The 16020-nt window shown below is 35.2% G+C and overlaps 1 protein-coding gene across 23 annotated transcripts in view; it reads left to right on the forward strand.

Annotated features, from left to right (window-relative positions):
• Window positions 1–1575: 1575 nt before the first annotated feature.
• Window positions 1576–16020, forward strand: part of LOC105687271 (twitchin) — a 63765-nt gene continuing 49320 nt past the window's right edge. For 6 of the 23 annotated variants that reach the window (XM_048655698.1, XM_048655702.1, XM_048655705.1 and 3 more), the window contains exons 1-19: window positions 1576–1915; window positions 2332–2372; window positions 5265–5344; window positions 5642–5973; window positions 6148–6169; window positions 8763–8925; window positions 9037–9178; window positions 10679–10814; window positions 11081–11284; window positions 11667–11968; window positions 12546–12763; window positions 12900–13305; window positions 13459–13631; window positions 13754–13924; window positions 13996–14075; window positions 14169–14334; window positions 14657–14941; window positions 15216–15344; window positions 15514–15576. In XM_048655698.1, coding sequence (XP_048511655.1) covers window positions 5661–5973; window positions 6148–6169; window positions 8763–8925; window positions 9037–9178; window positions 10679–10814; window positions 11081–11284; window positions 11667–11968; window positions 12546–12763; window positions 12900–13305; window positions 13459–13631; window positions 13754–13924; window positions 13996–14075; window positions 14169–14334; window positions 14657–14941; window positions 15216–15344; window positions 15514–15576 — 2973 coding nt within the window. In that variant the 5' untranslated portion in view covers window positions 1576–1915; window positions 2332–2372; window positions 5265–5344; window positions 5642–5660. Of the gene's footprint in view, window positions 1916–2331; window positions 2373–5264; window positions 5345–5641; window positions 5974–6147; window positions 6170–6610; window positions 6633–8762; window positions 8926–9036; window positions 9179–10678; window positions 10815–11080; window positions 11285–11666; window positions 11969–12539; window positions 12764–12899; window positions 13306–13458; window positions 13632–13753; window positions 13925–13995; window positions 14076–14168; window positions 14335–14656; window positions 14942–15215; window positions 15345–15513; window positions 15577–16020 lie in introns of all 23 variants that reach the window. The other 17 variants (XM_048655707.1, XM_048655708.1, XM_048655710.1 and 14 more) reach the window with 13 other exon arrangements.

The following is a 16020-nucleotide window of genomic DNA, read 5'->3' on the forward strand; positions in this document are numbered from 1 at the left end:
ACCTTATCCAACCCCGTCCTGTATAAAAATTTTTTCCCATCACTTTTCCGCACTTACCTATCCCCATACAAAAAAGAAGATGTTATTATTACCGCGCTCGCGTTTTTAAAATAATCGATCGATCGGAGAAGAAAACTTACCCCCCACTCGACGACAGCGTTTCAAATAAAATCTTTGGCATTTTTCGAAATACGAACCCCCCCGTAGATTTGACTTTCGCGTTTGGTACATTTTTTTTTATCTCACATTATCGTCTCGGTGCGAACATTGAATACCTACCGTATGAAATGCTCTATGAAATTCGAAGGAACAAATTCATAAGTTGAACTATTCCTGGCACGTCCGGTTGATGACTTACGAAGTTTCAAACATCTCGTCACGATGACTAACAACCCCTACCCCGCTAGTGTTCGATAATTTTTATAACGTAATGTATATGAACAAGGAACAAAATGTAATAGTTTTTATACCTGTATCCGTAGAGTATATTTGTTAACAGATTTAAATTGATCGCTTGTCATTGCCGAAGATACGTGGCCCGCACAGCTGATGACTATTAAAAAGTTGGCACTTGAATTTATAAGAGCACGAGGAGTTAAGAGATCAATTTTTAGATTAATGTCCGATACAGATATCGGTAGGATTGCAAGAATCATGAGTCATTCGTATAGAGTTACTTTATTCTAATTTACATTTCATCCCTCGATATTACTTTATATCATTGGAATCGTGATCTTTTTTAGATCGCTTATTTGCAACTTTCATTTTTCCTCCCTAGTTTTTTGCGCCCCTTCTTTTTCCTTCCCCGGAATTAGAACGCTGCCACCCAAATTCTACCTATTGATCACTGCCAATTGACCGGCTAATGTCATGGCGTTCCGGTCACGTACGTGACCTACGTGGCCGTGTTTTTTACGATATTGAGCAACCCGAGCAACAACGTCGCTGGTTTAATTACTGGGATAAGAATTGGGAAAGGATTCCCGCAACCCTCCCGGTTACCTATAGCTTCCGTCTTACGTAATCGAAACTTATCCAGAGGACGTGGAACGAAGAGAAAATTCCTCTTCGCTTTTCTCCTTCTTCTCAATCAAGGTGAATAACAATGAATCCGAATTATTGTTTCCTTGATAATAATTCGTTTTTGATTCGTTTCCAGAATACGAGGAGCGACGAAGAAAAAGGAGCCGCGACGAGACGTGACAATTGGACACGCGACACGACGTATCGCGACATGACATGACGAGAGGCGTCCGGCGAGAAAAATGGAAGAGAAAAACAAACTGCATACCGATCTCCTGAGTTGTTTTTGAGCAGCAAAAAAAAAAAACGTAAGAATAACAAGGCGAAAACGTTGCGCGCGTGGTTTGATTTTTCTCGTCTCGACGAAGCTCGAGGACGACGTCGACGACGTGATCGCATCGTCGTAGTCTTCGCCTCCTTCGTTTTCTCGGTAGTATAGGTACGAGATGCTGCGATGCTGAAAATTATCTAAAAGTAGAAGAGGGGATGTGGAATGAAAAGGTAGAAAAGGTAGGGGACGTTCGCGGGGGCGGTTTGCGGGCGAGAACCGACCGTCAAGAAATAGATTTAGTTTGGTTAGTTCGTGCGCGGGGCCCCAGCGATTGGGACGACGGGCAATTTCAAACGAGGCGAACAACGACATTTTATAATTAAAATACTACGATTCAAATGATAAGCGTTGCAAAAGTCGGTACAAGAAAATAAGAAAGAAAAAAATAAGAAAGAAGAGAAACCAAGGAAGAAAAAAATAATCAAATCGAATCGGGCTGTTGGTTGGCAAATCTAATACAAGAAGAAAGGAAAAAAAATACGGTGTTGTTTAAAATATCCTATTTACCCATCGAGAAGCAAGAAACAAAACGAAAAAAAAATTTCTTTTCAGTGTCAAACGGTAATGATATAAATAATTCCCACCGGATATATAATTATATAACGATAAATGAACATTTCAATAAACAAATCTACAGTAAATTAATCATCCGTACGAGGGATTGGTGATTTTTTGTTCTTCATATTTTTCAAAGTATAGTAAGAAAGAGAAAGAAAAACTAATTCATCGAATTAATAATCGACAGCAAAGAAAACGAAAAATTTTTTTTTATGAAAAAGTGTCACCCCGCATCTGCACTGCTATTATACCGCAGGGACATGAAGATGAATAAAAAATTACCCATTCGTCGTTCAAGGATTCTAAAATAAATTATAATCAAAACGTTCATTTTAATTCACTTAACTTCTTCCTTTTTTTTTTTTTTTCTTTTCAATGTGTTAGCATTTGAATTATAATTTTCATTTATTTTTTTTTAGTGCAATCACGCCGTTAATTCAGGAAAGACTGAAGTTTTCAAGTAAGTTACCGATACGACTTATACCCGTTTCGAAAAGAATTTATAAAAAATCAAACTAAAAACCAACAAAAGTGATGACACACATGTGATGTCTGCAAAGTATAGGCGATCATATCATGTATTTATATCATGTGGACGGATTAATTTACGTCATGCGAGATGAAAAAGAAATAGGAAAAAATAATCATCAAAAATTTGTGTCTCAATAATCAATAATTACATTTTTTTTTTTGGTACGATACCGATTTTTTCTTTGGTTTCTCTTCTTACGAATTTTACTTATCAGCGTCCGTGGGAATTTATTACAAATATATCATCGTAATTCTAATATTCTTTCATATTATTATCATCGTAACTGTAATTTTTTGCACGACTACATATATTTGGTCCATTTCACGGTGACCTTGACCATCGTGAATAATGGACACTTCAATTTAAGTATATCGGGATACTATAGGGAAAAAATTGGAAAATAAAAGAAATGCAAATAGCATAAATCACGTATCGTTTGAAAAAATAAAGTGCGGAGCACTGCACATAGTACGAAATATCGGTACACATTTTTGAAAAATAGACTGGCAATTTTTGCTAGTTCATCCTCTTCCGTAGAATTAATGTAAATGTAGTTTTCGTTCTTTAATTATTTCTCTTCAATTGCGATTAATTTTCTCCAAGTCGAATTGAAATTTTTAATGGAATTTGAATATTCGACCGAGCCTCTGAATTATTTCGAAATCGATATCGATGGCGTCGATTTTCATCAGGATGAAATATTATAATTGATTTTCTTGCGTATGACTCATAATTTCACGACAATGAGGGTCGAAAATTATTATACAGAGAGACAATCGTACACGTAGAATTATTATAAGTGTTATACCTATATAAAATTTTGTCCGATCGACAGATACCCAGTGAAAAACTATTCGTAGACTGGTCTAGGTATCTAGGCTCGATGTTGGATTATTTTTAGAGTTCGTAACGTGAGCAGGAGTGGAGGTAAAACGAACTGTATATAGTTTAGTTTATATAGAGAATTCTTAAAGCAGACGATTCTGCGCTTTTCCCACCATTTATCTATTTTTCTATCCGTTCATCCGTCTATTTTCCACGCATAATTGCGCCCCTTACCGAAATCATGATGTACAATCATGCCGTAGAAAAAAAAGAGAAAGAAAAAATATATATCGCAGCGCATGAAAATTAAGAAATTGCAAAGAAAAACTTTTCTCCTACTTCGTTTCAAATATCACATCGACCGCAAAATTTGTACGACGAGTAAAATACGAACGAATTGTGAAGAAAAACGCGCGCAACGCGTAGGTGGTGGTCGTACGATATTTTAAACCCCGCCCGAAAAATTTCGTTGAAATATAATATAAACGTTCCTCGATCTTGCGAATGTTATAAAAATATCTGCATGCCATATAACGATTCGTAACATCTTTTTTTTCTCTTCTTCTCTGCGTATATTATAATGTTACACCGCAGGATTTTATTATACCAACGTTATACCTATACAAAAAACTGCAGGGAAAATTTTGAAACTTTTATTCGTTAATTATTTTCTTTCATCGTTCAAAGGGTTTTTCTTTTTATTATCAATGTCCAGTTATCCAGGATCCCGCATTTGAAAATTTGGCCTCCTTTTTCCCACCTTTGCTCTTAATTGTTGTTTTTTTTTTCTTGTTACGTACAATAATTACGTACGAGGGCAGCTCGCGCTCACTCATGGTCTGCTGATTCCTTTGACTCATTTCCTAATAATATAAATAACGCGGGTGTTATTTCTAAATGCATCATTCATGGGAAGAGTAATTATAACTCTCTAGGTCAGAAAGAACGACACTAGAAAACTACCTATTATTATATCTAGACAACATTTGTTTACTCAAAACTATTAAGCACTCCCATCCAACTTTTGTCTATACCTAGGCGTGTATTTTCATCGATTATTATCGAAGCCAAAAATTCCCTGCAGTTCAAAGCCCAAAATACAATTATTTTATAAATAGGACGATATTATGAGTCAGAAACAAAATCGTCGTTGTAATTTATACGTCGTTAGAACCTGAAGAGCTGTGTTTATATTTCATTTGTATTTTTAATGTCGCTCTATCTCTTCATTTTTTTACCTTCCATCTGCCGAGATGGAAGAATTATTTGAATTCAGCCAGTCGACTGTGCGTGATTTTGGGTTGAGGAAATCATTACAGTCCCGGTACTCGGGGTAACACCTGTTCTGTGATACGTCAAAGTAAAAGAGGCTATCAGACGCATTTGTATAAAGACGAGGAATAAACTTGCAGCTAAAGTTTCCCAAGTCTGCCGGTTTTATTCCGCAGTGCAGAACAGCGAGCGAGGAATTCTAGCAAAATCGAGCTAGAAAGAGGCCACTCATGTTCTAATTTCGTCGAACTAGACTTGGGAAATTCTAGCAAACTGCCGCTTGTTTTCTTTTCTCGATATTCTTGAATTTTTCGCAATTCGTCTGTAAAAAATGACGTCGTGTAACGCAGGTATCGGACCGTTGAACCTAATTTTGGCATAATCCGGCATAAAACATCGGGGTTGTTAATTAGTGGGTAATTAATTAAGCGGAACCCTAGTCGGGTGAGGACATTAATTACACGTGTATAAATTGACTTGCGAAACAAATCCAATGTTAAACTCGCTGTAGTACAGAGAATTTAACGAGACCATTTCGCAATGATATTAATCACTGGCAATCAATAATTACAACTCCCCCGGCTCCTCCCTTTATACGTCGAAAATATAACGTAGCTCTACAGTTCTCTAGATCGCAATAAGTTTTTCAACTGGATTCGGTAGCTAAACTCCTCAGAACGTCGTTAGATTTTCCTTTAATTTTATTTTCTTTACATGTTTCAGATATTTTATTGGTGAAAAATTACGCAAAGTAGATGGTGCCGGTTCACGTTAATTGGTGAAGGAAGGAACAGGAGTTAGCCGTGAGTATATCGTTCAACTACCGGATTATCGTTACGGGAATCTTTCAATTATTTTCGATCAGCGAAATAGGCGAATAATCCACGAATTCCCGTGTCGTATTTCCACGTTAAAACCGGTGGGCAGTCTCGCGAGTTGTTGGTCCGCAGCCGCGCCTACGTATCGGCAACCCGCATTGCCGTCCACTGATTTCAACGTGGGAAATTTATTCGTAGCGATTCACCCCCGACTTTAAAAGTATGCATATTCTTCTTTCCTCTCGAATTGAGCATTGTTGAATAATCATCGGGTCCCCGCAGGCGACCCACCGGCAAAAAAATGGGGGTCGCCGAAGATTTTGCCCCCAGCTTTACGCAGAAGCCACAATTGCGACAGGAGGATGAGGGTAACAGATTGATATTCGAGTGTCAATTGGTCAGTTCTCCAAAGCCTGAGATATCCTGGTTTCGTGGCGAGACTCAGTTAAACGAGGATGCTAGGACAAATTTCAAAATTCAAAGCATCGGGACAAACAAATTCCTCGTTGTACTCGAACTAGACGACGTCATCGAGACTGACGCCGGCCTTTATAAGGTCAAGGCTAAGAACAAGATGGGTGAAGTCGCTGCCTCGATTAATTTGAACTTCAGCCGTAAGTTTTTAAAGAAATAGTTTTTTTTTTCAACCACGTCATTTCGGAAACGAAAAAAACAAACCATTACATACGATGGCAAAGATTCAGTCAAAAATACCCTTTACGAACAACTACTTTTTTCTCACTTTTTGTAATTACTATTTGACTATCATTATTATTATATTTTTACAGCTGTCGATGAGCCTAGGGAGAAGTAAGTCGCATATAACAGTGATGATAGAAAAAATGATATGATTGAAAGCAAGCGAAATATGAAATATTGAAAATGTTTAATTGAATGTTGGCTCCTGAAGGCTCTCGCTTGATCGTTTTTTTTTCATTTCTCCCATTTTTATTTCTTTTTTTTTCATTCTACCTTTTTATATTTATTGTTCACACCTTGCGATGAAAGAAACTAATTTATTCCTTTGCCATCTATTTTTTTTTTCTTCATATTTTATCACTTATTTATTTAGTTAATTCAGTTTCGTTGTCAGATACGAAAGACCATTTTATTTATTTTTTTTTTTCTCTTCGCAAAATTCACGTTATCTCGTGATTACACTTGACATACTCGTACTACGTAAACATAGAATTATCTTCACCCCATGCACGCATTATTCATCATTTTTTTCTTTCCAATTTATGATTTTAGCGGCCGAGCAAGAAAAATCGCGGTGAGTTTGCGTGTATTTCGGGTTGAGAAAGAACAAAAGTTGAAAAAAATAAAACATAATTATCAATATCAAATAAAACGAATAATCCAAAAACAAATACCATTTGTGGGAGTTTTGTTTTCGATCGTAAATGTCCATTTTATTTAATCAATATTTAATCATGTACATATTATAAATTCACAATTTACCCAATCAAATCATTTCAATAACGATGAATATAAAGAATCATAATCATTTACACTACTACCTATATTCGATCATATTCAATTACTAATTGAACTTTAATCGATGTAATTATTTCTTTTTTTGGTTGTCTAAGTTCCTTTTTTTCTCCATTATCATTTCCCACTTATAATTTCGAGCGATTTAACGGTTTGATTTCCTGAATTTTTTTAATTTCATTCGTTCATCATTCTCTAACAATAAATCTATATCGATCATCATATCATATAACCGCGTGCAGAATAAGCTTGGCGCCCGTTACTCATTAAAATACCTCACAGTAATTGGTGTGTTTTGTGCTGATTGTCGTTCCTTAATGATACTAATCTTAACTGTTGTTAGTTTTCTACGGTTTGTCTTGGATTTGATTTAATCAAACTTAATTTACTTAATCATCCGTAATGGAATGATATTTGTTGTTTTTGATTTTTTATTCGTGAATTTCTTTTTTCTTCCAATAAAATTTCGAGTGAACCGGACAAAGGTAATTATAAATAATCAAACGAATTAATGTATCTTGTTTCAACGAGAGCTCGTTTCTTGAGCCCGAAAAAAAAAGAATAAAGTAAGATTAAATTAAAACAATCAGCACATACGAAATCTGGTTCATTTTGATGCGTGAAAAAAAAGTATTTGAAAGAAAATGGAAGAGAAAAAATAGTTTTTTTTTTGGTAGGAATGCACCACGCGGTGCGTTGTCATTCGAGGGATTCCCCGTCAAGAAGGTGATATACCTAATTGCCGATACGGAAATGAGTTTTTGGCTAGCAATCGGTAGCATCTGTAGAAAAAGGAAGAGAGGGGGAATTTCTTGAGTTTATTTTTATCAGCGTGAAGTTTTTGAAATATTATATCTATAACGTGTGCTGATCGAAAAGCGTAAAAATCATACCGTGATTCGAACGAAGAAGCGCACCGTTTTTGTTGTTGGTTACGCGTAGAAAGCAGAATAAAAATCAATGAAAAATAGAAAGAGAATGAAATACCAAAAATGAGAAAAAAAAATAATTTAGCCATCCTATGTCGGACAGCTGCTGACGTAGCCTAGTTCTCTAAACTTAGTATATAGGAATCTCGACCATTGCTCCGCATCCAACGACTCTAAACTGGATGATCAAATGCATTCGGCACAGCAGCACAGATCCTCGTTTTGCACTTTGTAGCTCGTCATCGTTACAGTTGTCATTATCATTATCATCATCGTCGATTCGGGTCGAGCATTTTTGATTCTTTATATTTTTGCTATTATTTTTTGATTGTTCTCATTTCTTCAGTTCACCGCGATAGTTGGGTAACTTTTTTTGTTATTTTTTCAGTCTCTCATTTCATTTCTTCTGCCAAAAACTGCACATGTGAATTCTTTGAATAAAATCCTCTGACTCGTGTCGCGAATAGTTCAGCGAAATTGAATTTCGGTTTTCTTACGTACTATAGAATATATATGACGTTACTTAAATACTTGAGATATAGCATGTTATACGTATGCTTCACGTATGTTATAAGCAATTTGGCACAATATACAGAGTCGAAACAATTCTACAGCTATTATGTATCAGCCAACTATTTTTGAACATCATGTCGAACGATGTACGAAAGTTTTATTAATTTTAGAACAATGAGTCAACGATCTTTCGTACTGTATACATATATAAGATCGGTGTTGTAAATCTTACGTGTACGTATAGATCTAGAATTGCATCAGATTATTCAACAAACTTCTGCACAGTTGAGAGAATTTTTTTGTTTTTCATTTTCTTTTCTTTCCTCACTTTCATATGTACCAGATTTCGATCGAGGGAAAACTATGTTTTCTTGATTAGAATTTGGATGAAAAAAATTACTACAATAAATAAAAGAAACGAAACGAAATAGATCCGATGATAATTTATGTCGTTAATGTTTTCACAGACAAATCGATGGGATTGCACCGACATTTGCAAAAAAACCGGCGATCAGACAAGAAGAAGATGGAAAACGATTACTATTTGAATGTCGTATAACCGCTGACCCGACCCCTAAAGTTTCTTGGTCCCATAATGGAAATTTGGTCAAGGATTCCCCGCGTCATAAAGTACGGACTCTAATTGTTATTTTCCTCATTATTTATACCGGATAGTTTTATTTATTAGTTTTACCACAAACAACGAATGAATTTGAAACTATTTTTTTCGCACATTCACAGTTAACGGTGGATAAGGATGGCCACTCGTATTTTGCTACGTTAGAAATCAAAAACGTGACTGTTGAGGATGCTGGAAAATACAAAGTCAATGCAAAGAACGAGTTGGGCGAGTCCAATGCCACGATTTCACTGAATTTTGACAGTAAGTATTGGGGAGAAAAAATATTAGCAAAACCAATAAAAGATAACAAAAAAAAGTAATATATTTAAACGAATGAAAATACTTCAGGGACGAATCAGTATAAAAACATCAGCAGCAGCAAAGTTTTTTAACAATTTGATTTTCCAAATCTGTCAGATAAATTTAATCCACAGTAATGGGGAATATGCATTTTTAAATAATTAACATAGCGATAGTTTTTTTTTGCATTTTTTTTCTCAATTTTTTCTTCTATCACTATAATTCATAGTAACACCTCAACTATATTTCATTAATCAACAGTGATGCGTGTTATTTGATTAAATTAAATATTTAAAATAATCTCAATAATTATATAGGGTTTCATGAATATTTATTCAAAAATTTCTTTTATTTTTCGTAACAACAGAAAATAAAAGAAAAAAAAAACGATGAATTAACGTACTTACGAGTTCTTTAATGTATAATATAGTTTGTGTTACTAATTAAAATTGTCGCTGCGCGCGCTATACTTACTAAATTTTACATTAAAATTATCTTACTTATTTAATCTGTGTAATCATATTTTTATTAATTATTAATAATTCAATATCAAATATGTTACACACATACCTATTTGATATTTATACACACTACTGCACTCGTACAAAGTTTTAAAAAAGAAAACCGTTCGATACTGCTAAATTCTTCGTAGATATCTGATTATCAGAGATTACTTTCAATTATAGTTACAACGTATACATCTTACAATAGTTGTTTCAACGAACACTCGATCACACGCACAACATTTCATGGATCACTCATCTGATTATTTATTAATAACAACAACAGACACAATAATTATCGTAACACATGATTGTAATTAGAGTAACAAGATTATTTAACGGTAGCAACAGAACTAATTAGATTACCAAAAACAATATTATGATTGTTGTCTATTATACTCGTTTATTCATAATTCCAAATAACAATGTGACAAATAATTTTTCTAACGATGTTATATGTCTAGAATTTTATAACGAACATTTTCCAACAGTTGAACGAAAAAATACGCTCGAACAAGCATGTAAAGTCTGCGTGAAACATTTTTCATGCGATCCATGTGATAATTATCAATTTTTATTTACTATACAATCGCACATATGTATATTAAATAACCTGCGTTGTAGAGAAGACCATAAAACAGTCGATAGAGAACGAAGGAGGTACAAAAAAGTCAAGACTTATCGCACGACTCATTCGCATCGTTCCTATTATTTATCCATTTTTTTTATTTTCTTTTGGAATCGTGTTCCATGATATGTTGCGATGATGTGTGTAATATCTCATACCTAATCAGGTAATTAGGCTAACAAAAAGTTCGGGAATGTGTAAATATGTTATTCCTCAGCGAGAGGATAAGTGATGAATTTATTTCTTCTCATGTATTTTATTTATCTCTTTTTTTCCGGTTATTGTTTTTGTAAATCTGTAAAATTGTACCACCCAATACGTGTAATATAGGCGACGAGGCCCCCGTCCCAGACGACGGAATCAAACCAACCTTCACCGAGCGGCCTGTCATCAGACAATCAGACGATGGCAACACTATTACTTTCGAATGTCGTTTAGTTGGCGATCCAAAACCAACCGTCAAGTGGTAAGACCATTATAAATGTGAAGCATGCCTTTAAGATTCCGTGGAAAGTAAAAATCAAAAAGAACAGCATGAAACAGATTACAGTATAAAAATTATGAAGATAATTCATTATCTGATTATAATTAAAAAATATGTATACATTTATCCACTTTCGAATTTGAAAGAATAATGAAAAAGAAATGATATAAATATGGTGACGATGACGATGATGATGATGACGATGATGGTGAATTTTAAACATCGATGAATGATGTATGAAACTGCAGGTTTCACGGTAACGACGAAGTTAAGGACGGTGGAAGATTCACGACATCCTTGGAATTGGACCAGAAACTTTATCATCTAGCGAGGCTTCAAATAACCAGTGTTGCTAAAGCCGACAGTGGTGAATACAAAGCTGTCGCTAAAAACAAACATGGCAATGGGGTTGCTACGATAAACCTTAATTTTGAGGGCGGCGATAAACCGAAGTACGCATATCAATTATAAATCATCAAATATCCATCAGGCATTTATTTGTTTTTTTTTTTAATTGGGATAAATATTTTTCCTCACGACATTTCAAATCATTCTTGGATTTTGATTTTTCACGTTATCCAAAGATTTCTAAGATTTCGTTATAGATTTACAATAATTTCTTGAGATTTCAAAGACTCAGAGAAGTTCTGAGATTGCTTTTTACAAAATTCAGTAAAAATTTACAAGATCTTAGACTTCCAACACGAAAAAAAGAACCAATTAATTCCTGATAAAGGATGATTATTACGTTTAATGATAATGATGAAAAAAAATCAACAAGAAAGAAAAGAGCAAAGAAAAAACACAAACAAACATTGTCTACGATGTGTATAGAATTCCCGACGGAAAACCACCACGTTTTCCGAAAAAGCCAACGATACGTCAAGAAGGCGATGTACTTATTATGGAATGTATTTTGGAAGCACATCCCGTCCCAGAGATCACGTGGTTTCAGGGGACTAAAGCAATAGCGGATAGTCCTAGAGTGAAGATGTTGAGAAAATCGACTAGCAAGGATACCTATTTATTAACATTGGAAATTTCGAATCCAACTAAAGCTGACGGAGGAAATTATCGATGCAACGCGTTCAACAGCTACGGTGAAAGTAACGCCAACATCTCGCTCAACTTCCAAGGCAAGTGGAACGACCAAAAAATGAATTAAAACAAAAAAAACACATACAAAACCGAATTGAGAAACTAAAAACCTATTCTATAACAAATTTCACAAAAATTATCACATGCGGATTTACATATGATAGGAAGCATAAATGAAAAAAATACATATCATTCAATATCGAGGCAATTTTGAATTTCATTCAATTAGGTAGGTTTAGTTATTTTGTTCATTGATTTTTTTTCAATATTTTTTTTCATAGGGCTAACTTTTAACATCATAATATTATAATATTCGTGAAGTCCTTTGTTTGTTGCTTTGTGTGCCGCAATTACGCTTCAACAAAGCTGAAATTTGTCTTATACTGAGCATTAAAAAAACTTAAAAATACGAAATTGAATTAAATTCGTCGTATCACTTGACCAAATTCCGAATAAAAACCTTTGAAGAACAAGTCGGTTGTGGGGAAAAGTTGCGTGATCGTAGAATGGAACCAAAAAAAAACATCAAAAATTCAGTTCATATTTATTTATTTTATTTTTCCGGCACCTTTTTTTTTGTGGCGTTGTTTAACGCTGTAATTTTGTAAGGTGCAGATGACGGAGCTGGATTCGCGCCTTCTTTTATCGAGAAGCCGCGTATTATTCCAAACGAGAGTGGAACTCTTATTACGATGAAATGCAAGTGCAAGGCGAAACCGAAACCCGACGTCACATGGTTCCGCGGACAAACTGTCGTCAAGGAGTCGTCAAAAATTACTATCAAAAGCGTCGGCGTCGAAGAGGACGTCTACGAACTCACACTCGAAATTAAGGTCAGTCAAGGAGAAATGAGGTCGAAGAAGTTTGCTTTGGTATACTTTTATTTATTTATCATTTTACAGTCGATTTGTTTCGATGAAACTAAAAATTCCTCACAATTTTAACGTGAAAAACTAATTATTTCCGCAGGATCCATCGGGTCCTGATGGTGGCACGTACAGGTGTCACGTCAAAAACGAATATGGGGAGAGCAACGCTAATCTCAATTTGAACATCGAAGCTGAACCGGAGCCCGAGGGAGATGGTCCAACGTTTGTCGACAAGCCTAGAATCCAGTCGCAAAATCAGGGTAAACTTGTCATCATGGACTTCAGGGTCAAAGCGGATCCGAAACCGGAAATTGTTTGGACACATGCTGGAAAGGTCGTCAAGGAATCGTCGAAAATTACGATAAGCATTACCAAAGAGAAGGAAGATATCTATTACATAAAACTCACCCTTAACGATCCCGGCCCCGATGACTCTGGACTTTATAAATGCAACATCAAAAACGCACTCGGAGAGCTGAACGCAAACCTCACTCTCAACGTCGAAAGTATGAGAATTTATCTTTTAGTTTTTTTACAGTCCTGTGTCACAATTTTTGAAAATCGAATAAGCGAGTTTTCATTATTTCGGTACATCGAACAATTTACTTATCAAAAAATCATTCGAAAATGAATAACAATCGTGTATTTTTCCTTTTCAGTAATTCCGGTTATAAAGGAGAAACCCAAAGTGATAAAAGTAGTGAAGAAGAAGACCGTGATTGTCGAATGTCACGTGCTTTCGAAATTCGCTCCAGATTGTACATGGTTCAAAGAAACGAAGGCGGTCAAAGAAGATTCAAGGCATACAGTTCGGGTGGAGCAGGTCAAGGAGGTACGTCAAAATCTTGATCATGATTTTCCCTCGAAGAACAGAGAATTTAAATTAAATATGAGAACTTCTCATCTTTTCCTCTGTCGAAAAATGAAAGATGAAAAATTAAATAAAAATTACAGGGTGAGTTCGCCGTCAAATTGGAAATCGAACAAGTTTCGACCATGGACAAGGGCACGTATAAATTGGTCGCTAGAAACGAAAAGGGCGAGGCAACATCACAAGTAGTCGAGATCACGGAAATACCGGAAGACGGTGACAGGCCTCAAATCGCCTCAGGACTGAAATCCATCGTAGGTTTCGTTGAAAAAAAAATCATTATCTATAAATTTGCCCTTGAATTATCTTCATAATGATTTTGCAGACAACTGAAGAAGGAAAATCAATCGAATTCATGGCAAAATTGGCGAGAGAAGATAGGAAAGTCAACGTCGTTTGGACGAGGTAAGTTGTCAAAAATTTTCTGCAATTCTTTCGTCTTTACCCGAAATTTCAACTTGTTTCATTTTTTTTTTCCTTTAAAATCACGTTTCGCAGGAATTCAACGACGATAAAATCGTCGAAAGACGTTAGGATATCTTTCAATGGTTCTGAAATGAGACTGACGATCAGTTCCGTTACCAACGATTATTCGGGAACCTACAAACTGGTCGTTACAAACGAATATGGAAAAGACGAGACCACCGCCGATTTGATCATCAGGGTAAGCTGCCAAGTTTTCAAAACCATTCATTATTCTAAATCGAATTCATGAAGAAAAAAATGGTCATACATATCTCGTACTATACAAGAACTCTTCAAACACATACACTCAAATTTCATGGTGTGACCTACCTCAGGTTTTTTTTATTTATTTTTTTATAATTTTTGCTCCGCCCCCAGTCTGATGTGTTTCGATAATTTTGGAAAACCCTTTTTGATTATTTATTTTCTTACTCTTACGGATTCCCTTTGTTGGATGTTGCATGCGATTCGATTTTCGTTTTGTTATTTTTTTTTCCTTTCCACACACAAAAAATCACTAGAAGAAGGAAGAAAAGAAGAAAGAGGAAGATGAGGAAGAGGAGGAAGAGGAGGAAGAGAAGGTTGAAGAGAAAAAGAAAAAAGAGGAGGAGGAAAAAGAAAAGGTGGAAAAAAAGAAGAAGGAGGAAAAAGAGAAGGTGCAAATGCAGAAGAAGAAAGAAGAGGAAGAAAAAGAAAAAGTGGAGAAGAAGAAGAAGGAAGAAGAGAAGATAGAGAAGAAAAAGAAGGAGGAATTGGAGAAGGTCGAAAAGAAGGTAGAAAAGAAGGAAGAAAAAAAAGAGGACAAGGTGAGATACACGCAAACTATTTCAAAAATTTGCATTTTGTTATCGAAAGAAAACACACAAACCGAGAAAAAAAATCCCTTATTGGTTTTGACTAACAAAAATCTCGAGTCAATTTGTTTTAACAATGTGAATCTTGTTGGTCATGGAAACTCCTTTGATACTGTGAGTTTATTGTTTTTGATTTTTCTATACTTTTGCTTTTTGTTGTTCGTTTTTTATATCATTATGCACGTATAATGAATGATGAATTTTTGCGTTCATACGGATGGTCAAGATCAAAGAAGTGTTGGGCTCTGACTCTGAAGATGAGCCCTCTGAAGTTAGCTTCGTAGAATCCAGCGTAGCGGAACCCATCGTAGATGAACCTTCGGATTCAATATCAGAAACACTAACCCGAGTCGAGGTACACGAACAATAACTACAATATACACTGATAATCACATTTTTTATTTACATCATACACACTATACATGATGGGGTATTTTGCTTCGAATCTACTAACGTTGGACGTTCCAAACTGAAAGAAAAAGAAACATTCTAATCTTTTCCTTGTTTCCATTTTCACTTTCAAGGATAAACCCGCGCCCGTCGACTCAAAACCTAACGGTATCGATAAACCTGCAGATTTGCAGAAGGTAATAAAATAATAATTCGAATAATTTTAGAGATAGATCAATTTGGCTTGCGGATTCAGATTTCTAAGATCAAATTACGTTGAATCGGCGCCATACGATCAATATCAAAACTACTTAATGTTTAACTCCGAATTCGAAAAAATCCAAGGCCTCATAGGATATTCTTATGTATTTTTAAGTCAGAAACATGAATCCGTCAACCGAATTGAGGTACGCCTAAAATCAGTCGAGATCTCTTATTTTTTTTTGCTCCGAAAAGCGAAAAATCGTTGGTAACTTGGATCAATCTTTACGTTAAAAAATTTGGAGTTATGGGATTAAAATACGTGAGAATACACAAGGAAAAAACATCGTAGGAACGCCAATTAATTCAAATATATTTGTGATAATTGTCTCAATCAATATCCTGTGTTTGATTGTATTCGTTAATTTTTTTTTGTTGTT

The sequence above is a fragment of the Athalia rosae genome, chromosome 5 (genome assembly GCF_917208135.1).
Source record: "Athalia rosae chromosome 5, iyAthRosa1.1, whole genome shotgun sequence".
Taxonomy (NCBI): domain Eukaryota; kingdom Metazoa; phylum Arthropoda; class Insecta; order Hymenoptera; family Athaliidae; genus Athalia; species Athalia rosae.